Genomic DNA, 27,667 nt, shown 5'->3' with positions numbered 1-27,667 from the left:
ACTGCTTAGCTCTTCTCTTACTACTGCCATCCTTGCCCACCTGTTCACCCAAGAAGCACATTTTTCCCTTGCTCAACCGTTGCAGTGTGGTTATGGTGTTCTTGACCGTTCAGCCAGTTTTTGGTCCTTGCTGAGCAAAGTCAGTGCTACTCGCTGCTAAGCCACGTGCTGCACAGTGCGATGTTTCCTTTGTTTTGCAACTCTTTGTGTCCTACCCCAGATACTACTGTTGTTTTTAATTAGATATTTCTTTTTTCTAGCAGGTAAGCTAAATGTATTCTGACTGACTGTAATTAACAGGAGAGCTCTGTAGGGAAGACACCGACATTCCTCTTAGAATCCAGGAAAGAGCCTGGCAGCCAGGCTGGGGGGAAGCCAGCAACAGATGAGTGCAGCCATCACTCTGGGCCCTCATGGCCTTCCCCTGCCTTTTCTTCCCCCTTGTTTTTCTTTGCTCTTTTCCACGTACCTATCACCAATTCCTGCCTAAGCAAAAGACATCCTTTACGTATTTTGTTGTCACTTTCTTTTTTTCCTGAGAGTCATCTTCCTTCCTTTTGTTTCATGAATGGACTGGTTATTCTCTAGGCACATTGCATAGCTGTCATCCCACGTCTTCCCTTCACATCTCTCCCGTGACTCTCCTGGTTGATGAATCCTCCTGAGAAAAGGGCACATGGGAAGTAAGCATTTGAAGTCTCATATTTGTGGAAATGTCCGTATTTCATCCCTTACACTCTACGGATGGTATGGTTGAATATTGAGTTCTAGGTCAGGAATCATTTTCCCTTAGAGTATTGAAGCATCATTCTGTTGTCTCTTCTGGCTTCCAGTGTTGCTCCTGAGAGTCTAGTGCCATGCTGACCGTCCGAGCTTTGACCCTGGTCTCTGTTTCTCTGTGCACCTTGAGGCTCTTCTAGTGTCCCTAGCGTTCTAGATGTTCCGAATCACATTCCTTGGTTTCGGTCTCTTCATCATTGTGCTGGACTCAATGCTTCCCTCTCGCAATTCAAGTCCTGGAAGCACGAATATGTCTTTGGTTTCCTCCGTGTATTCTTTGTTCTCCTTTTCTAGATGTGTTTATAGTATTTGTGTGCATGTGTGTAATTTTCTTATCCTACCCATATTTTTCAGTTTTGAAATTTTTTGTTCTACCTTCTGTAAGATATCTTCAATTTTATCTTGCAACCAATATTTAAAAAAATTTTCCATTATCATATTTATTATTTCTAAGATTTCCTGTTCTTTTTTCATTAATGTCTACTAAGCCAGTTTCCACATAGAGGCTCCAAGCAATTAGAGACAATATAAGGTAGGCTGTAATAAGATGCCGAAATGTTGGGTACTAACACTGAGTGCTGTAGGATAAACGGGACTAGACAAATCGTCTACCAGAAAACACTGGGACAACTCCATGGAGAATGTAGGATAGGATCCGGACCTGGAATTTAAGTACATTTGGGTAGGTGAGGAATAGCAGTGTTGAATGGGGGAAGAAGTATTGCCTTTGAAACCAGGCCCAGCTGTCCCTGTGAAATCTGAGCCTCAATTTTCTCATGTTTAATGAGACTAATAATATCTACCCTCTTGAGTTGCTAAAAGGAGATAAGTTGTATATGTTAAGTATTTTGCACACAGTTGTAATTTAATAAATACCCTTCATAAATACTCATATTCTTCATTGAGGCCAGAAAAAAATATCTTCTCTAGCCATACTTCCTAGCATGGTGCTTCCTACATAGTGAGGTCTTAATATAGACGACGAATGAGTACGTGAGGGAGGGAATAAATAAATGAGGAAAAGAGAGCATTGCAGACAGGGGAAGAACGGAAACAGTGGCCAAAAAGTTGGAAATAAGCATGTTGCCTGGGAAATGACAGTTGGGATCTTGGCCTGACTTAGAAAGGCTTATGGAGTGACAAGTCTTCATGGAAACATCTGGAAAGCTGAACCAATAAATTTTTGGAGGGGGTAGGAGGAGAGGGCAGTGACAGAGGTAGAATGGGGCCAGTACAAGGCACCCAAATTAATGACCAGATTGGGGTTAGAGCACCTCTGGGTCAGTTAGAGAAGCTGAGCTAATTCCAGTTTTCAACAGAAACGTGGGCAAGGGATTTAAGCTCCCCAGTCTTGTTGGGAAAATGATTCCTGCTCTGTCTACCCTGAAAGATGACACGGATAAAATGAGCCAAGAGGTAATAAGTATGCTTTGTAAGTTTGTGACAAAATATCATTGACTCAGGAAGCAGGTGGAAAAATAGAAATCTTTGTTTATCCACGTGGCTATAAACTCAACATGGCTTTATGTCTGTGGAAGCAGTAAACCAGTAACCCGTAAGATGGGTATGTTTCACCAAGAAGGTATTTCTTCCCTGCTCTTTTCCTTAAATTGGCTATATGTAATTTCACTTTTAAATTTTCTCAATGTCTCTACCTATGCTGTCTGATCCAGTAGCCACTCACCACAGGAGGCTATTCAAATTTAATTAAATAAAATCCAGTTCCTCTGCTACACTAGCCAGGTGTCAAGGGTTCAGTGGTCTCATGGGGTGTGGCTACCTTTCCTTATCACAGAAAGTTCTGTTGGAGAGTGCTGGGCTAGACTATGTAGAATTGCAGTATGTAGGTATACATATATTTTTATATACACTTTAGTATTATTTTATGTATTTTTATCCTCTTATGACCTTAATTTATAAAGCAGATAAGTAAAACTTGTATATTTAAAGACAGTAAGCTGTTTTTCACTTGCCTGGGCCTCAGTTGATTGTTCAGTGTCCAACGTTAGTGCTGAGAACAGGTTCCCCAACCTGACGGAAGTTAATGGATTTTCTTAATTAGGGAGGTAATAGGATATAGGAGATCGAATGATTCAAAGAGCTTCTAACCTAATTGGAAATGTGCTTGACTGTGTTTTGCCAGATGTCATTTCAAGCTTGTTTTTTTCTTTTAAGATGCTAAAGAAAACCCTTATGGTGAGGATGATAATAAGAGCCCGTTCCCCCTGCAGCCCAAAAACAAGCGCAGTTATGCCCAGAATGTGACGGTGTGGATCAAACCCAGTGGCCTGCAGGTAACATTACCATCCACGCTGCTCTCCACTGGGGACAGGAGGAGGGGTTCCTGCAGGCAGGAGGACATTTGATTTGATTTTCTTTTCCTCTGATACTTCGTAATTCATTTACTTCTTATATTTGTCATTATTTCCAAAAAGGATTTGAGGTGGCCTACAGTAAAACACGTACGTAGCAGAATCATTTTTTACAAAATTTGGAGCAATATAAGACCTAGAGGAAGAAGAAAGACGGTGTTCCAGGAAGCCAAGGCAGAATGATAATTGTGTTTGAGCAATTTGGCTCTTGAGCTTCCTGCTACCAAGGTCAAAAAAAAACATGTTGGTTATATGGTTCTCCTTGTCTGATAAAAGGAAGCATGTCAGTTCTTCTAGAGAGACACATTTTTTCCAGCATTAAATTTTAATGTAAAAGTTTTGACATGGTGAGTCATTGAATAATATTATAGGTGTTATCTTTAGTACCAGTTTTGAGGAAGACATAAAAACCTTCATGTGATTATTTCTCCCATCGGCACAATGTAAGTCAAAGCATTACCATGTAATACCACAGAAACGCTTTATGGAAGACTCCTATGAAATTATCCTATTATCAAGGTGTGCTGCCTTTAGTCAAGGGGCTCAGTGACTTTCTCCTCCCATTGGCAAAGTCATTCATACCTATTTTTAAAAATCAGTTTTTGAACTTTTTTTCTCACTTGAATGCCTTTTCTTTTTTCCTTTGTTTCTCCCATGAGTCCAGTCCAAGCCAAATGAGAAGAGGCAGTCAGGCCACCTGACCACAGAAGTAACCTCTATTGACGCATAGTCTCTTCTAGCCCCCTTTTCAGGGAGACTAGACAGACACATCCTGCCCTGACTAAGGGGCCTCTTCCCTTTGTTGGAAATTAAAGTTCTCCCTCTTTCTTGCCATCGCTGACCCCAGCACTTCCCTGTCTGAAGGAGAGCTGAATTTTTCTAAAACTGTTTTTTAAATTTTGTTTTGGTCTGGATGTGTTGTTTTATTATGGTGAGGTGCACATAACAGAAGTTACCATTTCAGACATTTTAAAGCATTCAATTCAGTGACATTAATATAATCACAGTGTTACATGACCATCACCACTGTCTAGTTCAAAAACATGTTCATCACCCCAAAAGGAAATCCTTTACCCGCTAAACAAGTCACTCTTGCCCCAGCTCTAGGCAACCACTTACCTGCTTTCTATCGTCTGTAAGGATTTGTCTGTTCTGGATATTTCATGTAAACTGCATCATATATGTGCCTTTTTGTGTTTGACTTCTCTTAGCGTAATGTTTTCAACAGTCATTCATGTTGTAGCATGTATCAGTCCTTCATTCCTTTTGATGGCTGAGTAATACTAGTCCATTGAATAAATAAGGGTCCAATGTATAAAGTCCATATTTGTCCATTCATTCAGTTGATGAACTTTTGGATTATTTCTACCTTTTGGCTATTGTGAATAATGCTGCTATGATCATTTGCCAAGTTTTTTTCTTTTGTTGCTGTGTTGTTTTAAGAGTTTTATAAGTAAGTTTTATGGTAAGAGTTTTATAGTTTTAGCTCTTAACATTTAGGCCTCTGATCCATTTTGAGTCAATTTTGTGGGTATGGTATGAAGTAAGGGTCCAACCTCATTCTTTTGCAGGTGGCTATCCAGTTATCCAGGCACCATTTGTTAAAGAGACTTCTTCCCCCCATTGAATGGTCTTGGCATCCTTGTCTAAAAGCCTCTGGCCATAGATGTATGGGTTTACTGGGGGTGTTTTTGTGAGACAAGTTCATTTTTTTCGCCATGGGCTTTAGTATCATCAAGCCTTTTGAAGGAGAGAGATGATTTCCTAATGCTGAACAGTAACATTAACTTAGAAGGGAGCCTCATCTTTACACTATAACTCTTCTCATTTTCATTTTTTTCCATTTAAAGGTGTCCTTTTGTATTCTTTCCCTTTTTACCACAGAATTCTAACATTGAATTCGTTTTACCCTCTATAGACTGATGTACAGAAGATTTTAAGAAATGCAAGGAAACTACCTGAAAAAACACAGACATTCTATAAGGTGAGACTACGGAATTATGGTAGTTGAAGGTGGGCTCCATGTTGCGTGCCAGAAATAAACTGCTTCACAGTAGTGTAAACACTGAACATGGACAGGAATTAGAAATACTTGTTTGTGCCTCCAATTTTTCATCAGTAAAGTCAGTAGAAGCGATAGGTCTGTACCTGCCCTAAACTCCAGGAGTCAGGAGTGTCTAAGTGGCTGGTTCTGTGTGGTGGGCCCTCTGGCAGGTCTTCTCTGTCTTGGTGCTGCTGCGAATGGCTGAGGGAAGGAGCTGAAAGGACCTGGGAGTCATAGCCCTTAACGCTCCTCCCTGTTCCCAAATGGGTATCCGATCTAACTCCAGGCAACCAGTGGACGTTTTTCCAGGACGTGTCTGCTCAGAACATTCATACTTTGCCAGAGGAGCTGCTTCTGGTAATGACTTCTAAAATGGCCCACTTACGAGACTTCCCTGGCGGGCCAGTGGTTCAGACTCCATGCTTCCCATGCCGCGGGCACAGGCTCAATTTGTGGTTGGAGAAATAGGATTTCACCTGCCATGTGGTGCAGCCAAAAGATAGTGAGTGTTTTAAAAAATATATACATTTATAAATTGCAAAAGAATGGCCCTCCAGAATCATATCTCACTAATGCAGAACCATTGGTGGAGTCAAGCTTCAAGAGATGGGGTGGGGGTTGGGGGTGGCATTTAAGTTCACTCTTGCTTCTCCTGTCCTTCTGATATTTGGCTTAAATTAAATTAAGTGGCAGTGTGAGGTATGCAGTATTGTCAGTTGTGTCCTAGCTTGCTAATCTTAAAATATCGTGCACACAGTCAACCCCAGGGTAGCTAGCATCTCTTCCAGAGAACATAGGTGCTTTGGGTGTTATCTCATTACCTTTATGTCTTCAACCCTAATTATGTAGCGAGCTGGTGAAATCAGGCAAGAGTTCAACCAGAGAGTGGTTCAGCCCACCATGCCTCCCCCTAACCGAAGCCCTTAATCCATATTGGCCCTAGATGACCACCCCGTGATTGCAGCCCCTGCCTGCCTGCAGAGCTGTCTATTCGTCTATACTTTGGCCTTCTTCTGAACTTTTCATCTGTAAACAGATGATCGTAGAAAGGTGATCAGAAAGTCTGTTTCTTTCTTCTGGTTTTATATAACCTACATAACAGAGTGGGAAGGGGCCTCTACCAGATGGCTGTGTCTACCCCTCCAGTGGGCACAGCAGAGGTGAGCCTCGTTTTGTAAATGAGGCCACTGACACCCAGAGAGGCTGCACAACTTGCCCAGATCACACTGCTAAGTGATGGATGGGGCATTTCATGTTTCTCTGCTTCCATCCAGTATTTGACTTCTCTTTTTGAGGCAGTCTTTGGGGTCTGACTTCCTGACTCCTCCAGACATACTCATTGTCATTCAGTCTAAGGCTCCAGCCAGAGAGGCACCAAAGGGTTAAGAGCCCTCTGAGGTTTGGGCAAGCCTTTTCCATACCTGAGTAACAGAGATGAAGTATCCTCAGAGTTATGAGTTGTTGTTTAATCGCCAAGTCGTGTCCAACTCTTTGTGACCCCATGGACTATAGCCCGACAGGCTCCTCTGTCCATGGGATTATTCTCCAGGCAAGAGTACTGAGCAGGTTGCCATTGCCTTCTCCAGGGAATCTTCCTGACCCAGAGATCTAACCCACATCTCCTGCATTGGTAGGCAGATTCTTTACCACTGTGCCACCAGGAAGCCCAGAGTTACGAGTACTGTACATGAAATGATGTACGCAAAGCACCTCACCATGTTTGGCCTAAGTGGTCATGAACTGTGGTGAGGATAACCTCAGTTTCAGAAGCCTGTTGTCCTTTGCCTGCTGACCACCTGTAGAGGAACTACTTCCCAGGCATGTCTTCACACCCTCTTATTATGGGTGTCCCTGTACAAATATTTGTTCTGATACAAAAACACTCATTTAAGTTTGGGGGTCAAGGGGAATATATGTCACACTGAGCACTTAGGAAGTTTGTGATGAGGAGAATGCATTTTAGGAACACTGGTGTTTTGTTTGTTTCAGGAGCTGAACCGTTTACGAAAGGCTGCCTTGGCCTTTGGTTTCCTGGACCTGCTCAAAGGGGTGGCAGACATGCTAGAAAGGGAGTGCACGCTGCTGCCCGACACGGCTCACCCCGACGCTGCGTTCCAGCTGACCCACGCTGCCCAGCAGCTCAAGCTGGCCAGTACTGGCACTTCTGAGTACGCTGGGTATGACCACAACATCACACCTCTGCAGACAGACTTCTCTGGGAGCAGCGCAGAGAGAATATGACGCTGACTTTGGAAGCCTTCCTTCTTTTTTTCAAGTGAGAATGATTTCGGGTAAAACCTTTTCAGTCTGTTCACCTCTGCAGCGGCTGCCCGAAGACCTTCCGAGACTGCCTGAGACACACTCCTCACAGGTTTGACTCTGCTATTCCGAGAAGGTTCTGCAGGGTGGGCAGCTGCTTTCTGGAGCTCAGAGTCTTTTAAATCCCAAAGACAGCTGTTGCTCCCACAACGAGAACATCTCCTGAAACGCTTGAAGGACTGACAAGTGTAGAGCCCTCTCCACCATCCTCAGGAAACCCAACAGCTTGGGTTCTGTTTCTGAAAGACCTCTCCATTCTTTTCCTCTCCCAACCATAGGGACATTTTCAAGTACCTGTGGTTGGGAGAGGAGACTTGTTAAACACAATCCCGACATCCCTAAGTTTCAGAATTTCCTTAAAACTTGGGCAAAAAAGTCAGTGGCAACCCTTAGGGTGCTTTTGGTATATCTTGAGATACAAACTTAAACAGCAACCATAAATGTATGATACTCATTTATTCAAATTTTTTAATGAAAATAAAATATTTGGTTTTCTATAAAATGGTTTCACTGGGAAACCAGTAGGTCTTTGCCTTGGGTCTCTCCTACAACATAAATATAATTTCAGCTTCCTAAGTGGCATAGATTCTTGAAGGTTCCTTGGATTCCATATTGACTTCCTTATTTCTGACACTGGTTAGGCCTCACTGCCTAAGCCAGGTTCTGACATCACTGTAGTCAGTTATGGTTCTAGTCCATCAGCTAGCTTCATGACCTTGGGCAAGTCATTAAACTTCCCTGGGATTTATTTACATCAGTAGTGCTTTTCAGATTGCTCTGTAAACATCCTAAGGAATTATTCCCATAGGCTTCAGCCCAGGCAACCATATTGTTTTAAACTTTTCATTTTGTATTGAGGTATAGCCAATTAAAAATGTTGTGATAGTGTTAGGTGAACAGCACAAGGACTCAGCCATACATATTCGTGTATCCATTCTCCACCAAGCTCCCCTGCCATCCAGGCCAAGCAACCATGTTTTACTTATTAATAACATGCTGAACTGCTATAGAGGCATACCTCAGAGATTTCGGAGGTTCACCTCCAGGCCACCATGATAAAGCAGGTATTGTAATAAGGTGAACCACACAAATTTCTTGGTTTCCCAGTATATAAAAATGTTATAGTTTATACTATAGTCTGTTAAGTGTGCAATAGCATTATGTCTAAGATAAAATGTACATACCTTGAGTAAAAACTAGTTTATTGGTTAAAAAAGGAAAAGCCAAACATCCTCTGACAACACAGGGATCTTCAATTTCTGAAAAATGCAAGTATCTATGAAGTGTAATAAATCAAAGTATGCCTATATAATATTTTGTCTAAATGAAAGGATTTATCACTAATAATTTTGAAACCATTAGACTAAATGATCTTTAAACACAAGTTACTAGGATTTTGATTGTAAATGTTTTAATAGAAATACACAATCTTTAGCTTTTTTAGACAGCAGTGAGGTTTTTAACAATCACTAAGAATACAAGATTCTTTACAGCATAATCTACTGTAAAGCTGATCTGCCCAATTACACATAGAAAGTCAGTTGAGAAGACACCAGAAATTAATACAAACAAATGCTGACAGAAGTTGCAGACATGCAAAATATCCTTCAATGCAGTGAACTTGACGTCTGGTTAGTATAGGCCTATACTAACCAGATGTCTTTAGGTCAAACCAAGTTTCTATCTTGGGCTCAGAGAAATGGCATAATCCAAGTCCCCCTTCCCCCAGGAATAGTGGGAATGGCAGAACAGAAAGAGCTATCATACCTTAAATTCTTATAGACAAACATTACTTATTTTACTTGGTTTACTTGGAATGTACTAGGGAAAACTAATGTTTTTGATGGTGGCCATATCTTAAAAGATTTTTCTCAGTTCCTCTGTTGGTGAACTTCCTGTAAGGAATCTTCGTTAAGGCTCAGATGGTGGTTCTTCAGCCAGAGTTCTCACTCTGTTTTCACTGGCCTGCTGCAAACAGGTGAAACAGCAGCAAAATAAAAACCTGGTGTTTTTGAGGCATGTTCAAAAACACACAGTCTCACCAGCTGACTCTGACAGGTACACAAGCACATGAACTCGGTCAGTGCAGGGGAAGGAAGGCTGAGTGTCTTTATGTCTGTGCACAGCCTAAGACAGTTCTGTAGCTACTTTTAGTGTGGTCTACTCTGAGGTTTCCAGCGTGCCACAAGCCGCATTGCCAGACTACCTTTTTGATCCCTATAGTGCCGTCTGGGTTTGGAACTCGTTTACAGTCTGTTTCCTAACTAAGGTTTCCATCTTTCATGTTGAAAACAGCTGTGATTTAGCTGCAAACGAAGTAAGTGATCATGGTGTTCCAAGGTTCTGACTGGTTTCTCTCAAATCACCCTGTGGCTCTCCAGTGCCTATGCAGGTTAAGATGTCGCTAGAGAGACCAAAAGTTTCACAGGTAATATGTGTCCTCCAGCCCTACCTGGACTCAGAAATGTTTTTATCAGTAACTGAGTCAAACTTAATTTTCAAAAAAAAAAAAAATCAATGCCAACCCACTTAACAAGTAGCCCCTTGGGTACAGAATATATTAGGTCTTTTTCTGAGTCACTTTTGGAGCCTCCTATACAGCTACATAGTCTTTTTGTTTTTTTTCCCCACAAGCAATAGCTGCAAAGAACACATCTCAGCTATACACACGGCCAGTAGCTGGTAGCCTCAGGGCACTGAAGAAATATCTGGGGCCTGTGAAACAGACTGACTAGAGATGGAGTGGGTGGGGGTATGGCTGAGTCTTTTGCTGTCACTAACAGAATACACAAGAATGAACCTGTCATCGGGTATCAGGAACCCATGTCATGCGAGGACTACACTAAGGTAATACAGTAAATTCAGGAATGTTACTGGGAAAAAAAGAAGATAGCTCCACTGAGAATTGAATCATTTAACTTTAAAAAAACTTTTACATCAGTACAAGAAGGTAAAACTGTAAGAACTATAGATTAGGCTCAAACTGGCAAAAAGTCATCTAAATCTCTTCCGTTTAGTGGATCTTTTTCTTTTTTTGTCCAAAGCGCCGCCTGCGCTGTTTATAAAGATAACGGAAATTTACGTATAACCCTGGAAAAGAAAAGAGGCCAATTAGAATCTTTGTCTCTGTTTATAAGCAGAAGTTCTTGGGGTAGAACAGTCCCTAGCTGTCTGTTTTTCATATCCCACAGCCCTGTGCTTCCTGCAGTTCCTCAAGAAGCACAACCTAGAACACATATTAACAATGCACTAGAGACATTCAGTTTTCCCCCAGTGGGTTTTACAATTTAATTTTCTCTCATGCTTCATTATGAAAATTTTCAAATATACAAATTAAATCATTGTACAGTGAATACCTAAATTTAAACTTTAACTGTTTATTACACTTACTTTATCACATACCCATTCCCATCTCATTTTTTATGTATTTCAATGTAAGTTGAAGACATCAGTACACTTCACCCCTAAAAAATTCATTAATTAGAATTCAATACTCTTTTTCCTTTCTTTTAAGGTAGGATTTACACAAACTGAAATATACAAATTTGAAACAGAAAGAGAACCTAATTTTTAATTCAAGGCTAGGCAATAATATATATTAAGCAATAGCCTAAAAGGTATGAGACACTTTTCTAGGAAACAAAATTCAGTGAACTAGAAAACAAAGGATTTCAGAGCCAGAAAAAAATTTCAATCCCACGTGATCACTGAGGAGCTCTATAGCGAAACCTCACTTCCATTTTTTCCATTGTACAATAGAGTTAAAAACACTTATAGACTTACTGTGAGAGAAGGAACGTTTGATCTGTACACAAATATAATTGTTATACTGCTCCTAAATTATGCAGATTTAGGGTATCATTCTCAAGAACAACTACACACTCATTGTAGGCAAGCTAAATATGAGTATAGAACCTTGTAAGTTAGAATATGCAACACAAGGAAAAGCCACTAGGGTTGCTGCTGCTTCTGCTGCTAAGTTGCTTCAGTCGTGTCCGACTCTGTGCGAGCCCATAGATGGCAGCCCACCAGGCTCCGCCATCCCTGGGATTCTCCAGGCAAGAACACTGGAGTGGGTTGCCATTTCCTTCTCCAATGTATGAAAGTGAAAAGTGAAAGTGAAGTCTCTTAGTCGTGTCCGACTCTAGCAACCCCATGGACTGCAGCCTACCAGGCTCCTCCATCCATGGGATTTTCTAGGCAAGAGTACTGGAGTGGGGTGCCATTGCCTTCTCCGCCACTAGGGTTAGTGAACATTAATATTCATTTTTTAGTAAAATATTTTAAGGGTCTTTCCAGTACTTATTCCTACTCTCAGTAGGTCCATTGGTTGCAGCTTAATTACAGCAGTACTAGACTTATGCAGGAATAGAAGTAAAAAGCTCTTTTAATGAGTGCATTTTCCAAATTGATGCTTGCTCTCTTCAAGCACCAAAGACTGTAACATTTTTGGTTTGAAACCTTTCTGAAATGGGTAATATCCTTTATGAAATGGAAAAGAAGACATGGAACAAAAGGTAACCTTTGTTATGAGGGTACTCATAATGTGTCTCGTTTAACTGTGCTTCTGCCATGCGCTGATTCCCTGAAGGGCTCCAAAAGGATGTAGTTCTCTTCTCCCCCACTTCTAAATGGCCAAAATCAGGAATCCCCTCGTGGTCCAGTGGTTAGGACTCTGAGCTTTCGCTGCCAAGGGCCCAGGTTCAGTCTCTGGTCGGGGTACTAAGATCCCAAAAATGCATGGCACAACCAAATAAGTAAGATCACTGGGCTTTCCAACTTCTTGGGTTCACTTTTTGTGGTCTCCCTCTCGGTATGGGGAAGCCAGCCTCCGAGCTGGTCCCCAGTAATCCCTACTTCCTGGTATCCCATACCCTTGTGTAGTCCCCTCCCACACTGTACAAGGTTGATCTGTGTAACAGAGAACACAGTAAAAGTAACAGTAAATCTGAGTTTAGGTTATAAAAAGGGTGGACGTGACAGAAGTGCTAATTATCACTACAATGGCAATCTTATTACACCTGATGTATCAAATCAGTGTTATATACCTTAAAGTTACACAATGTTTTATGTCAAATATATTTCAATAATACATAAATTTTTTAAAGGGAAAAAAAAGGGAGTTTGACTTCTGGCTTTCTTCCAGATCACTTGCTTTGGCGAGAAGCCATGTTATGAGCATCCACATGGAGTACTGTGGCGGGACACCGAAGCCTTCCTGCCCACAGCTACACAAGCGAGCTTGCAGTAGATCCTCCAGCCCCGGTCAAGTCTGCAGAAACTATAGCCCCAACTGAGCCAACAGCTTGACTGAAACCTCGTGAGGGTCCCCGAGCCAGGCCCACTCAGCTTGCCTGCTTCCTGACCAGGAAAACATGCCCGATAATAACTGTATGTTGTCTTAAGCTGCTACATTTTGGGCTAATTTGTTACACAGAAAAAGATAACTAGTACACTATCTGTGTCACATCCTTCTGTTGCCAGGAGACCAAATAGCCATACTTAAGGCCACCTCATGACTTTTGTGAAATACAACAGGGAGAAATACATATAAATTATATTAAAATGTGTCAGAACTTTATCCAAAGTAAACAGTCCTCCTAATTAGGCTTTTATCTTTCAAACTTGCAATAATTTAGGTTTACTTCTCTATCCCTTCTTTTAGTTCTTAGGAGGTCCCTAGTTTTTATGAATTAAGACAAGAATTTATGATTTTATATAAAAGTTGATAAGCAAGCAAGGTTTTACATGAGGAATAGGGGGCTTTCCTATTGTCAGGTAGAAGGCTTTCTGACGTCTTGCGGGTCCTTGAACGGAGGCCTTTATTGCCTTCTTCCTTGCTGCCAGCTGTATTACCACCTCTGTAACAATTCCTCTGGATAAGGAATCTGCTACTAAAATCAGCAAAAGTAAAATGAGCTTTTTATTCAGTTTTAAAAGCGCTTCTTACATTATTTTAAACATGAAATATGGGAAAGTCTGAATGACCAAGAGCATTTCAAGAAAAGAACTCATCCAATCAAGATGTGAGAAGAAATATTTCTATGTGGCATATTCTCCAGTGGGTCTGTTCTGCAATGTAATTTGTTCTTAAACTTATTTCCACTCTTTTGAAAGCAAGAATATTAATAAGGATTTCTAAAACTTTGAATCATTTAACTACCTTCTAAGAAGCAACAGAAAGAATCTATTATGGAGCCAATACTTACCTAAAAATAGTAATATAAGATAAATCTGAAGAAAAAAGGAAAATCTAACTTTGATTTTCACTGGATATGGCAATGTGAAGCTGAATCTTCCTGTTTCATTAAATACTGGAATGGACTGAATCACTGAGACAGCTGAAAGCAGAAACAGTAGCTTTTTAGAAGCAAATGAAATACAATTAAATTTACTGATAGAACCTTCTAACTCCTCAAAGTTTCAGTTCTAGGTTTGTTGAAAATGCTTCCTCCTCCCTTTGTACAATAGGCTCACGCCTCTTCTTTTTTCCCCACTAGCTTTCCTAGGAAATAAGCCTTCAAGCTGACAGCAAAGGTAAATAAGGAACAGTCATCTGATAGCACTGAGCTTCCTATTCTATAAAATGGAGAGAAAAGTGCCTATCTGACTCACTCATTAGGTGTTTGTCATAATAAAATGAAGTCATCAATATGAACTTGCTTTGGAAGATTAAAACTACCATATAAATAGGAAGCATGCATGACCACCAGCTTCCAAACCTTAACAAAATGAACTAACTACTTCCTTGGAACAGTCTGGACAGCAGTAGTATTGTGGAAGGAAACCACTAGAAAGAAATTCTTGTAAAAGTTCAACACCCATGTATCAGACTAAAGCTAGCAGAGGGAGGAAGAGAGGTCTGGCTACTCAGTGGAGGTAAGATATAAGTCCTAGAGTTCTTTAAAGTACCTTCTGCCAAACATCCCATAGGATATAGGGGAATCCACACAGTGTAACGAAGCCATGTGAGCACCTTCCAATCCATGTCAATGCAGGAGAGCATGTAGAAGGGGTACCTATTGGAAATAAGGCATTCACATGTTAAAAACCACTGAATGCAACTCTAGAACATCATTGAAGAGTAATTTCACAATCAGTCACACATGGCTTCTTTTTAGCAGAATTAATGAACTCCCATCGTGCTCTTCGTCCAATCTTCAAAGGATATGAAAGTGAAAGTGAAGTCATTCAGTCGTGTCTGACTCTTTGCGACCCCATGGACGGTAGCCTACCAGGCAGGCTCCACCATCCATGGGATTTTCCAGGCAAGAATACTGGAGTGGGCTGCCATTTCCTTATCCAAAAGGATATGAATTCTCGATAATGGCAAAGTAAGTTTAGGTCTGAAAGGAATCCTCTATGAAAAAGTTCTGTACATGGAACAGATCCTCAGAAGCATTTTGGCTTTATTCCTGGTTCTGATCTATGTCCCATGTAGGTTAGGACAGATACTTTGACACTTTATCTCTGCCTAAATGAACATTTACCAAAATTAAAGTATAAAAAAAGACCTCTAATCTATAATCAGGCATACTCTACTTAAAAAGAGCTAACATAAATTTGTTTCTCCCAAACAGTAAAAGTTACTATTAAGAACCTATAATCTCTTTCACTTTTGTGTTAAGTAGACTAGAGGGTATACAGGATGCCATGGGGTACAGACTACAGTTAAGACATAATCTAGGGCTGCTAATGTCTTTTCTCCCTCTTAACTGTCAACTTTCCCAAAATATCACCAAACCTAGAACTGAAGAGTCAGTTTGCAAAACCAATGCTCCACTTGGCTGAAAAGGGAAGAAGTATGGAATATGTATGGTCTGGTACAGAACACATCTACTTTAATCAGATTTTTTTTTAAGAAAAGGATAATTTCTGGATTTCCCTGGTGGTCCAGTGATAAAGAATTCACCTGCCAATGCGGGGGACACGGGTTCAATCCCTGGTCTGGGAAGAGTCTACATGCCTCGGGGCAAGTAAAGCCTATGCGCCACATCGGCTGAGCCTGCGGTTTAGAGACAACACACAACTAGCGAGTAGCCCCCACTCGCCACAAATAGAGAAAGCTCGCACACAACAGTGAAGACCCGGCACAGCCAAACACAAAGTTATTTTTTTAAGAGATTTCTTCTACTGACAATCAAAAATTGAAGAATCAAATAAGAGATCAATTCAAACTTCAGTAATCTTATAGCCAAAGATTTATTCTATCATCCCTTCTCGAAGGCTGGTCTTCAGTACTTCATCCAGCCTGGGATGCTTCTTCAGTCACATGTTTCTTCATCCTTTTCAAGAATTTTTCCATGTGAATGAGTCCTTTCTTTCCAATAAGACAGCAAGATCCTAAAGGGTAAGATAGGCCTTTGGTTTCTCTGGATCTCTCCTTCTCCTCCCCAGTGTCCAGGCTGGTATTATGATCCACTGAGTGCTTTAAAAAAAAAAAGCCTCAGACTTCCTGGCAGTCCAACTCTGTGTTTCCACTGCAGGGGACATGGGTCTGATCCCTGGTCAGGGAACTAAGATCCCGCATGGCGTGAGGCCAAAACATAAAATTTTTTAAAAATAAATAGGCTTGTCTGAAAGTAGTGCATTATCTCAATTGATTGTTCACAGTTATAGATCGAACTCCTCATCCTACTCTTTCCCCCGTCTCACTACTGCACTTGACTAGTCTTTTATGAAAGCAGCCTAGATGTCCATCGGCAGATGAACGGATAAGGAAGTTGTGGTGCATATGCACAATGGACTATTACTCAGCTATAAAAAAGGAACACATTTGAGTCAGTTCTAATGAGGTGGATAAACCTGGAGCCTATTATACAGAGTGAAGTAAGTCAGAAAGAGAAAAACAAATATTGTATATTAACGTATATATATGGAATTTAGAAAGACAGTACTGATGATCCTACATGCAGGGTAGTAAAGGACACACAGGTGTAAAGAACTGACTTTTAGACTCGGGGGGAGCAGGTGAGGGTGGGGTGATTTGAGAGAACAGCATTGAGACATGTACATTACCATACGTAAAACAGGTGACCAGTGCAAGTTCAATATATGAAGGAGGGTATCCAAAGTCAGTGCTCTGGGACAACCCAGAGGGACAGGGTAGGGAGGGAAGAAGGCGCGGGGTTCAGGATAGGGGGATACATGTATACCTGTGGCCAATTCATGCTGAAGTATGGCAAAAACCATCACAATATTGTAAAGTAATGATCCTCCAATTACAATAAATTAATTAATTAAAAAAACTTTTAATTCAAAAAGTATCTTTAATGTTTTAATTTAAAAAAAAACACTGTCTCAACTTTGCAGAGCACATAGATGCAGGCAGAACTCCACACATGAAACTTTAATCTCAAATAAAATGAGACTCTGGATAAGACAGTCTTATCCATAGTAGAAGGAGCACTCAAACACCATCCTGGCATTTGTACCCACCTGAAAATTTCAACTGTGCTCCATATATAAAACACAAAGAAAACCACAGCTTTGTTTTGCATCTCTTCCATGGTACCAAAGATGATAAACAAAATGAAGTTTCTTCCAAGAAGCTATTAAAAAGACCCAAAAGAGAAAAACAAGTTTTAAAATACATTCTTAAAAGACAACACATAAATGTGTTATCTGAAACATAACCCCATTAAATTCAAGGTAAATAGAAAAAGACTGAGAACAACTTAGAACAAGTTTAAGTACCAAGTGAGTACCAGTATTACAGACTGTGTGTGTGTGTGTGTGTGTTCAGATAAAACACTGCTATTTCTCTGCAACAGGTAGAAAAGTTAAAAGTACCCAAGCCAGTACCAGTATTTCTGGACAGATTTTGTGTGTGTGTATTCAGAGAAAACAATGCTATTTCTCTGCCAACAGGTATTTTTACTCATTGAAACGTCTCAGCAAAGTGTGGATACCTAGTAAATAAACATCGAAACCCTGCATTCCCCACCCTTGAGCTTGACTGTTCAATACCTGGAAAAGAGAAGGTACCACTGGTGACTTAGTGACTCCAATTGCTGCATTGATAGATTCCACGGCTGCCAGCATCTGGCAAAAATACATCATGTCAGCCACAGTGTGGAACGTGTCATAGAAGGACTCTATGGGACAAATACATATTAAAGGTAAATCAATTGGTAAATGCCAACACAGAAGTATTTTGCAATCTAGACAAGCCTTTACATGAAATGAATTTTAGGAAAAGTATAATAAACATTCAGTCAGATTCAAGTTTACTACTCAACTAAGCTGGAGGGGAGCAGGCCTCCATGAGCCTAATTAGTAAATTTTATTAGTTACCAGTAAGTTAACATATAAACCTTGTATGCCCTTCTCAATTTTAAAAGGCAAGAAAAAAAGCATACCTAGATTTCACTCACTTATTATATGCTGAAAAATCTATGTATCAGGCACATTGGTAATTCTTTTCAGATCCATTATCTCATTTAATTTAAAGGTAAAACTGTATTACATATATAGAATGAAACCCAGCTTTTTAAAATATCAAAACTATATAATCATAAATACATGCAGAGGTACAAAAGTACTGAATAAAATTAACTTCCAAAAACCTTAATTGTATTTATATATTTAATCCTATTAATTCTCATTCTTAGAACATGTCCTAACTAAAAAATCTAAAATGAAAAAGAATAAAAGCTTCAGCAAGGAGATTGTTCTCTGAAATGTTACATATTTCTAAGTGCACTAAAACAGAAATGGTCTAAACTTACAATTATGGAAAGTTTGAGTAAACTACAGTATATCTATTTCATGGAATATTATATAATAAATTAAAATGAGTTATTACTTATATGAGGTCAACAACTGTGGTATCAATTTGGAGTGGTCCATAATTTAATATCCTTCATTTTTCATACTGATCCTCACTTGACATCCCGAATTCTTACATTCCTCTTTGCAGTGTTTCTCAAGCAGGGTACCACTGACGTTTTGAGCAAGATAGTTCTTAGTCCTGCATATTGTAAAGGTTTAGGATTCTTGTCTCCCTGCCTATTAAAGTAGAGTCTTTAAGAAATGGCAGAGTTGGGCAAGTTACCAGTAAAGATGACACTGCAGGCTCCTCAAAAGAATACAGTTTAAATATCAAATGAATAAAACAGGTCCTGGCAAGACTGAAAACACTCTCTAATCGCAAAAATGATCGACTATACAATCCTGCTACAAAGTCAAATGTGAATACACCAATGCTATACTATGCTAAGTCACTTCAGTCGTGTCCGACTCTGTGCGACCCCATAGACGGCAGCCCACCAGGCTCCCCCGTCCCTGGGATTCTCCAGGCAAGAACACTGGAGCAGGTTGCCATTTCCTTCTCCAATGCATGAACGTGAAAAGCGAAAGTGAAGTCGCTCAGTCGTGTCCGACTCTCCGCGGCCCCATGGACCGCAGCCTAGCAGGCTCCTCCGTCCATGGGATTTTCCAGGCAAGAGTACTGGAGTGGGGTGCCATTGCCTTCTCCGGAATACACCAATGAGTAAGTTCAAAATTTGATTATTTTCTTTGAAGAAGTAATGCAAAATTACAATTTAAATTTTGCTATAATATAAAAAATTTATTCATAATTTTAAATGCCCCTTGTGAAGACAAAAATCACAATTTTTTTTTCACCATTTACAGTGAAATTCTGGTATCTTTCTTCAAGAGATTCACTTCTTAATTTTTTGGACAAATTATCTTTGACAAATGAGGTTCTCCATTATTTTGAACTAGAAAATTGTGACTTAAGATTTGGAATATGGTAAATAAAAGTAGATCTTGTTGCTTTGTATCTGATTTTATGGGAAATTCATCCTTGTTTCAATTCAGGAATAAAAATCTGATTTCTAAAATGACTGTTATAAAGAATATTAATAACACTAACATGCTTATAATACTGTTTTAAAAACAAGATGCAAAACTGTATACACAGCATGATGATAGTTTTTAACTGCAGGAGAAAAAATAAAGACTAAAAGGAAATGTATGGAAATATTTAAAGTGATGGACAATGGCTTATTCACCTCCCCTTCCAGGCCCCCACACCTCCTCCCCAGTTTTCTCCCATTTTCCAAACTTTCTTAAATTGCTCCATTTACTTTTTAAAATTTTGTATTTATTTATTTATGGTTGTGCCGGGTCTTCATTGCTGCCCGCGAGCTTTCTCTAGCTGCAGTGAGTGGGGCGACTCTCCTTGTCGTGCGCAGGCTTCTCACTGCAGTGGCTTCTCTTGCTGAGGAGCACGGGCTCTAGGTGCACAGGCTCAGTAGCTGTGGCGCATGGGCTTAGTTGCCCTGTGGCATGTGGGATCTTCCCAGACGAGGGATTGAACCCACATCCCCTGCATTAGCAGGCAGATTCTTAACTACTGGACCACCAAGGGAAGCTCCAGCCCATTTACTTTTATGATCTGAAAAAAATTTTTTGAAAGTACTAACACAAGGCACTCGTGTTAATGGACAAGGATTTAAATAATGGTAGTATAAAACAGTACACTCTTTCTGGGCAGTATACATCAGAATCCTTAAAAGTAATCTGCCCTTTAGTCTCATAATTCTTCTTCAAGAACTTTTCCTAAGAAAGGTACATGGGTTTATTAGAAAGATATCTAACAAAGTGCCAAGAATCCATCACTCTGATAGATGGAATTACAGCAGAGTTTAAGTATTTAAGTAATTAACACATTTTTATAATTAGAAAAAAACTTTAATTAAAAAAAAAGTATTAATAGAGAGACAGACATGAGTTTCTACAAGTTTGCTATTTCCTTAACATGAGTTCAGCTATACATGTTTATGTAAATAAAACAAGTACATGTGTAGAATTTGCCATTCACCAACACCTTTTATTCAAAAAGAGGTAACTGCAAAGGACAAACTATGACCCTTGGTACCAGGCCCAGGTCCTTACTATACTTCTGAGGACTGATAAGAGAAGAATTTCAACAGCAGCTCCATTCCAATAGGTGGAATTTCCAAAACAGAAATTACAGATCCAGGCAGCTAACTTTAAACACATGACCCAGATAATTTAGCAGCTTTTGGAGTGGATCACCTAATGGCTAGCAGGCTCGCACAGGAACATTCAGAACCAATACAACTATGCTAAGTTAAATAAATAATTTATGAATTGGAAAGTCCCTACTCATTCTATGAAACTTGTGTTAAATCCATACTAGTAAGAGCTACAGATCTAACAACTGTCCGAGACTTCCTTTGCTTCTTTAAATAACCAATCAGTGGACTTCTGGTTACATACGACTATAAGATGCTAGGCATTTGGGAAATTTTTCACTAGCCTACTACTGTGCTTTGCAGAAATCCAAGTAAAGACTGGAAAAACACTGTGCACTTCATTCTAAAGATTCTGGAGCTAACTACAATTCATCTTTACAAACCTCAGGTGGGAAAATTTAGGACTGAAGAATAAAATAGTCTACAGGACTTTTTCTCTTTTTAAATACTTTCTTTTTTTCCACTATGCTCATATTTTCCCTCATATTTACTTTACAAAATAAAGAAAAATTTTAAATGATCCATTCAAGCCATTTGAAAATGGTGCCTTTTCTTCCAATCATTCCACATTTATTGGTTGTTTTCTTTCTCCTTTTTATATTGGTGTGAACAAACTGGAAGAACAAGTTTGTATGTTACCTTTTTAGTCTATCGTATTTTTCCAGATTTTACCACCTCTCTAAATACTTAACATTTGCTTCACAACATTCCACTGAGTGAACAATCTATAGCAATCCTTCACTCATGGACATTTACATAGTGTCTAATTTGTCACTAATATAAATAATGCCATAATGTTTATTTTTTATAATTACTTTTTGGATATGAATAATTAAGGTTCTTGATGTTGCTATTGTTGTCGCTATTCAGTCATTCAGTTATGTCCAACTCTTTCCGACAGCATGGACTATACAGCACAACAGGCTTCCCTGTCCTTCACCGCCTCCCAGAGCTTGCTCAAACTCATGTCCATTGAGTCGGTGATGCCATCCAACCATTTCATCCTCTGTCATCCCCTTCTCCTCCTACCTTTAATCTTTCCCAGTATCAGGGTCTTTTCTAGTAAGTCAGCTCTTCCCATCAGGTGGCCAAAGTATTGGAGTGTCAGCTTCAGCATCAGTCCTTCCAATGAATATTCAGGATTGATTTCCTTAGGATTGACTGATTTGATCTCCTTGCAGTCCAAGGGACTCTCAAGAGTCCTCTCCAACACCACAGTTCAAAAGCATCAATTCTTTGGTGCTCAGACTTCTTTATGGTCCAATTCTCACACTCAAAAAACCATAGCTTTGATTATATGGACCTTTGCCAGCAAAGTAATGTCTCTGCTTTTTAATATGCTGTGGTGTTGGTCATAGCTTTTCTTCCAAGGAGCAAGCGTCTTTAAATTTCATGGCTGCAGTCACTATCTGCAGTGATTTCGGAGCCCAAGAAAGAAAAGTCTGTCACTGTTTCCGTTGTTTCCCCATCTGTTATCTACAGGAAGTGATGGGACTGGATGCCATGATCTTAATTTTTTGAATGTTGAGTTTTAAGCCAGACTTTTCACTCTCCTCTTTCCCTTTCATTAAGAGGCTCTTAGTTCCTCTGTGTTTTCTGCCATTAAGAGTGGTGTCATCTGTGTATCTGAGGTTATTGATATTTCTCCCAGCTTGAGCTTGAGCTTGAGCTTGAGCTTCATCCAGCTCAGCATTTCACTTGATGTCCTCTGCATATAAGTTGAACCAGCAGGGTGACAATATACAGCCCTGATGTACTCCTTTCCCAATTTGAAACCAGTCTGTTGTTCCATGTCTGGTTCTAACTGTTGCTTCTTGACCTGCATATAGATTTCTCAGGAGGCAGGTAAGGTGGTCTGGTCCTCCCATCTCTTGAAGAATTTTCCACAGTGTGTTGTGATCCACACAGTCAAAGGTTTTGGCAAAGTCAATGAAACAGAAGTAGATGCTTTTCCAGAACTCTCTTGCTTTTTCTATGAGCCAACAGATGTTGGCAATTTGATCTCTGGTTCCTCAGATTTTTCTAAAACCAGCTTGAACATCTGGAAGTTCTCGGTTCACGTTGAAGCCTGGCTTGGAGAATTTTGAGCATTACTTTGCTAGCGTGTGAGATAAGTGCAATTGTGCGGTAGTTTGAGCATTCTTTGGCATTGCCTTTTTTTGGGACTGGAATGAAAAACTGACCTTTTCCAGTCCTGTGACCACTGTTGAGTTTTCCAAATTTGGTGGCATACTGAGTGAAGCATTTTAACAGTATCATCTTTTACGGATTTGAAATAGCTCAGCTGGAATTCCATCACCTCCACTAGCTTTGTTTGTAGTGATGCTTCTTAAGGCCCATTTGACTGTGCACTCCAGGATGTCTGGATCTAGATGAGTGATCACACCATCGTGGTTATCTGGGTCATTGAGGTTCTTAAGTATCTTACAAAATGATTTTCCCAAAGAGCTGTACTTATGCACCCTCCCCAGTAGCCACTGTTGTGTTTATTTTAGCACATGTTGTTTTCAATTAGGCTCTTTCAGAACTTTGCAAAACTGATATATAAAAAATAGTATCTTTCATTTCCTTCACCATTACTGAGTTAAACATTTTGTTGTATGTTAAATTAGTTTTATTTCCTCTTATGAACTGCCTGTATGTGATCTTTATCTACTGGGTAGAGTTTTCACATTTTAAAATCAATTTTACAAGTTGTTTATATGTAAAAAAAAAGTTGCCAATATTTGTTACAATTTTTCACCAACCCTCCATCCCCATTTTGCTCATCTCAATATGCTTTTCATCTTTCATGTTGTTTTGCATGGATATTTTTAGATATATAGAAATTTAGGCATTTTATGTGGTCAAATACATTGACCTTTTTCTTTATGATTTCTTCTATTATTTTTAAAGTTAGAAAATCCTAACCCTCCACATGTGATTTTCATAAACATTTATTTATATCTTCTATTATGACTTAACTTTTTGATATATGACTCCTAAGTCTTTTGGGGGGGATTTTTTTTTTCCTTTATATACAGTGTAAGAAGAGTGAAAGAGATTATCTGCCTCACAAATCAAGCCAATTTTCCTTGGGAACATTATTAGATAGATTTCCCATCTAATAGAAAAAATGACTGGATAATATTTTCCTTTCCATTGATTCAAAATTCCTTTTTACCATATACATAATTTGGATATATATTATCTATTACATAATGTAATATTGTAATAATAATAATATATAATGTAAGCTACTTTTGAGCTACTTAATCTGCTCTATTAATTAGTCTATCCTTATACTAATACTATACTATTTTAATAATATTTTTTCATAGCAGATAGAGAAAATCCTCTCCCATTACTGTTTTTTCCCTCAAATTTTACTATTTATGGTTCACAATAAAATTTCAGAATACTTTAGATCACATTCTCAAAAATGTTCTATTGTCATTACTTTGGCCAGAATTCTGCTAAACATATAAATTAACTTAGCAAGAACTAATACCTTTATGATAGTCTTTTCATTCAGTTTCACAACAGTCCATTTAGTCTATTTAGGCTCCAAAGGAGTGGGATCCCTTTAGGACTTTGTGTAACTTTGACACTGGGAGTATCTCATCAATTTAGTTAGTTATAAACGAATTATCAAGCAGTGAATAAGAAAGGGATTTTAGTCCAAGATGTACCTCTGGCTAGCTGGGTGGATGTGGACCATTTCTTTGACCATCTCCAAATCTGTTTCCTCACCTATTAAATGAACAGAACATCCAGGCAGCCTGTTTCACAAGGTCATGGGAAGTGAGAGCTGCGAGCATCCAGTGAGAGGCCTGAAGCGCTACATAAACATGGTGGGGGTGGAAGGGGTTGGTGTGGCAGGCTGAAAGGCAGAAAGTGTCACTTCTGAACAGTGGGCCAAACCACTCAAAAAAGAAAGCAAGCTTTGAAACTGTGTACTTGCCTTTTCCCAAGATAAAGAATCTCACGGTCATGTTCACAAATATCCAGGAGAATCCCAAGAACTGCACTAGATTATACATGAACAGGTATCCTTTCTTCAAGCTTGTAAGAGCTGAAAAGCAAAGAAAGGCAGAAAGATGTTAAAAATAGTAGTCACAGCAGGAGACAGGTATGTGGGGTTTACCTGGATGACTGCATCCCTCTTTCGTACATGGGTGCCCTAAGCTTCTCAACAAATACCTGGCCCAGGCCTGCACCAACCAGGCTCTTGGTCCCATAGAAAACAGATAAGCAAAATTATAAGGAACACTGTAGTCCAAGGCATATCTTCGGTGGTCTTTTCCCTCACAGTCTTGAAGGGTTAAGTACACAGACTTAACAAATCCAAGAAGGAAAAGGAAAAGTTACATCTGGCAAAGAATAACTGACTAGCTAAGGAGGCATTATAAGGAAAGGAAATAAAGCTATATTCAGTCCTTGCTCCTGTCATCTTAATATAATATACAGTTTGTTCTTTTTTAGAATTTTTTTAGGGCATATAGGTCAAACTACCTCAAAGAAACAGAAACTGAATTAAAAACATCTAATATTTGACCATGTATCCATTCAACCAAACATTAAGTGAACACCTACAACATGCAAGATACTGTGAGTGGCATCACTGAGCTTCAAAGATGGTTAAGACATGATGCTCCCCTCAGAGAGTTTACAATCTACGATCCATATTTCAAGATTGAGAGTGACAGGTAATATCCTGTGAGAATTTCTAGGTGAGAAAATGACTTTAGGCTGGAGAAGCATGTATCAGGCCAAGTCTGCATGGATGAGATGGTTATCTAATCAGGGCTTTGGAAGATGGAAGAATGAGGATATAACCAAAGGCGGAAAACTGCAAACCAAGAAGAAGGAAGGAGAATAAAGGTCATTAACTTTGCAGCCTAAGGGTTTTCGAAGACATAGCCAATAATAGAATTAAGGGAAGAGTAAGGAGCTTAGACAGAGTCATGGTTGAGTCAAAGGAGTAGGGCACAGGAAAGGATAATTCTTAAGAAGAGCTTTGGAGTTCAGGTTTTGCTGCTACACATTTATTCCTACCTACATATTTTTATAGCCACATATCAGTGTTTCTATAGAGATATCCAGCATAGAAACTTGGTTGATGCTCAAATAATCATACTTGGTATGTCCAATCAAAAACAGCCTTATCTCAAGGGGTGAAAAAAGTCATACTTGTAGCAACATTTAACAAATTAAAATTTTTTTCTTCAAAACTACAAAAATGTATTACATTTCCCCATTTAAAGAACTTTATTAGGAGATTTTATGAATTTAGATAAAACTGCTAAAGCTTTTTCTAAGATCATAAAGTAATCCATACATAAGAATTTTTACATATTTCAGAAGTTTATCCCTCTGGACACCAAAGGTGGCCTTTTTATGTCATTATCCTTCATCTCCACTAGTCCTCTCCCTTCGGCTTTTCTAAAGCAGAAAATTCCTCTAAATTAGTGGTTATTCAAAAATTTTTTAAAGCAACAAATTGTCTTTTCCATAAGAAATGTTATGGACTTCCATAAACACTTCCATAAGAAGCGTTATTCGGGACGCTAATACATAAAACACAAAAGCCAAGCTGCTCTAATTGAAGTGGACCTGCCTGCTTGGCCTACCTCTCCAAAGCATCTCTGGGAATCCCTGGGGTACCATGGTACATAGCTTGAAAACAACTGCTCTAAAATTTCCCCTTCAGTCGTGCCTGACTCTTTGCAACCCCATGGACTATACAGTCCATGGAATTCTTTAGGCCAGAATACTGGAGTGGGTAGCCTTTCCCTTCTCCAGGGGATCTTCCCAACCCAAGGGTCGAACCCAGGTCTGCCGCATTGCAGGTGGATTCTTTACCAACTGAGCCATAAGGGAAGCCCAAGATACTGGAAAGGGTAGCCTAACCCTTCTCCAGAGGATCTTCCCAACCTAGGAATCAAACCAGCGTCTCCTGCATTGCAGGCAGTTTGTCTATATCAGGGAAGCTCTTTCCCTACTTGCTGCTGCTGCTGCTGCTAAGTCACTTCAGTTGTGTCCGACTCTGTGCGACCCCACAGATGGCAGCCCACCAGGCTCCCCCGTCCCTGGGATTCTCCAGGCAAGAACACTGGAGTGGGTTGCCATTTCCTTCTCCAATGCATGAAAGTAAAAAGTGAAAGTGAAGTCGCTCAGTCGTGTCCGACTCTTCACGACCCCATGGACTGCAGCCTACCAGGCTCCTCCATCTATGGGATTTTCCAGGCAAGAGTACTGGAGTGGGGTGCCATTGCCTTCTCTGTTTCCCTACTTATGGCATGCCAAATAAGTGCCACTAAAACTTGAAAAGTTTTTGATTTTGGACACATGAGGAACACTTATTCATTCTGCTTTTCAGCATTAGTTTTGTATAGACCTGCATGGTCCTCCAACTAGAATGGATAAGCTCTTCAAGCACAGTGCTCTGACGGATCACTGGCTCCAAAGCTCAAAGGCCTAGGACAATGCTTTCCATAAAGCATGAATTTAAGAGCTGCTGAATTTAATCTATGATACCCAGAAGGTAACACACTTAGAGACAGACACACTTGGACAGACATAGAAGTAGAACTGAATTTTTAAAAGGTTAATGAACAGCAGGACTGTACAGAATACTTTCCATCTTTAAGGCTGACATCAACAGCCCTTATGATCTCGGTTAGGAAAACACCACCAGACTGGAAGAACTGTAGTCATGGACCTATGCAGTACTTTCCAGGTCTCTGAAGGACTTGCTGCCACCTAGCACCCTACTAGGCCAGTCCAGGAGGCTGAGGTTCTTCCATTCTGCTACACCAACCTTGGTGTACTCAGATGATGTCAGGCCCCCAACAGCAGGGAAACATTAAAAGTAAGTAACACTTTAGATGCGGGTTTGCACAGCTTAAGCATTGGGCATTAAGGATTTCTCAGAAACTCATCCACCCAATACAAGCCCTCCTGCTGCTTCACACTCATCCACACTCCCATCTCTGTCACAAGTTAACTGGTAACCACCATAGCAGTAGGGGCAACTTACTTTCAGGGGAGCCTTGGCTTTCGAGTCTGAGTTTATTTAATTGTTCTTCTTCCTAGAATTTGGACAGAAGTTTTCCAAGAACACAAGTTAGACTACTGTATGGTACAGGGAACTATATTCA

The 27,667-nt window shown here is 39.8% G+C and overlaps 2 protein-coding genes and 1 long non-coding RNA gene across 4 annotated transcripts in view; 2 read left to right on the top strand and 1 right to left on the bottom strand.

The window, feature by feature from the left end:
* Positions 1-10,029, top strand: part of INTS14 (integrator complex subunit 14) — a 36,117-nt gene extending 26,088 nt beyond the window's left edge. The window contains exons 10-12 of one of the 2 annotated variants that reach the window (XM_027553001.1): positions 2,956-3,074; positions 5,071-5,136; positions 7,186-10,029. In XM_027553001.1, the coding sequence (XP_027408802.1) occupies positions 2,956-3,074; positions 5,071-5,136; positions 7,186-7,437 (437 nt within the window). In that variant the 3' untranslated portion in view covers positions 7,438-10,029. The remainder of the gene's footprint in view (positions 1-2,955; positions 3,075-5,070; positions 5,137-7,185) is intronic. The other variant, XM_027553002.1, reaches the window with a different exon arrangement.
* The window catches only part of HACD3 (3-hydroxyacyl-CoA dehydratase 3), a 30,180-nt gene continuing 11,213 nt past the window's right edge, over positions 8,701-27,667 (bottom strand). The window contains exons 5-11 of the mRNA XM_027553003.1: positions 27,547-27,598; positions 24,469-24,579; positions 17,485-17,612; positions 16,954-17,066; positions 14,428-14,534; positions 13,725-13,856; positions 8,701-10,605 (exon numbers count right to left, since the gene is read on the bottom strand). Coding sequence (XP_027408804.1) covers positions 10,529-10,605; positions 13,725-13,856; positions 14,428-14,534; positions 16,954-17,066; positions 17,485-17,612; positions 24,469-24,579; positions 27,547-27,598 — 720 coding nt within the window. The 3' untranslated portion in view covers positions 8,701-10,528. The remainder of the gene's footprint in view (positions 10,606-13,724; positions 13,857-14,427; positions 14,535-16,953; positions 17,067-17,484; positions 17,613-24,468; positions 24,580-27,546; positions 27,599-27,667) is intronic.
* Positions 12,189-17,610, top strand: LOC113899755. The gene is made up of 2 exons (XR_003512980.1): positions 12,189-12,906; positions 17,386-17,610. It is a non-coding gene; the product is annotated as an uncharacterized LOC113899755 (long non-coding RNA).

Source organism: Bos indicus x Bos taurus, chromosome 10 (assembly GCF_003369695.1).
Source record: "Bos indicus x Bos taurus breed Angus x Brahman F1 hybrid chromosome 10, Bos_hybrid_MaternalHap_v2.0, whole genome shotgun sequence".
Taxonomy (NCBI): Eukaryota; Metazoa; Chordata; class Mammalia; order Artiodactyla; family Bovidae; genus Bos; species Bos indicus x Bos taurus.
The sequence above is the reverse complement of the archived record's forward strand: the minus strand, read 5'-3'. Positions and strand labels throughout refer to the sequence as shown.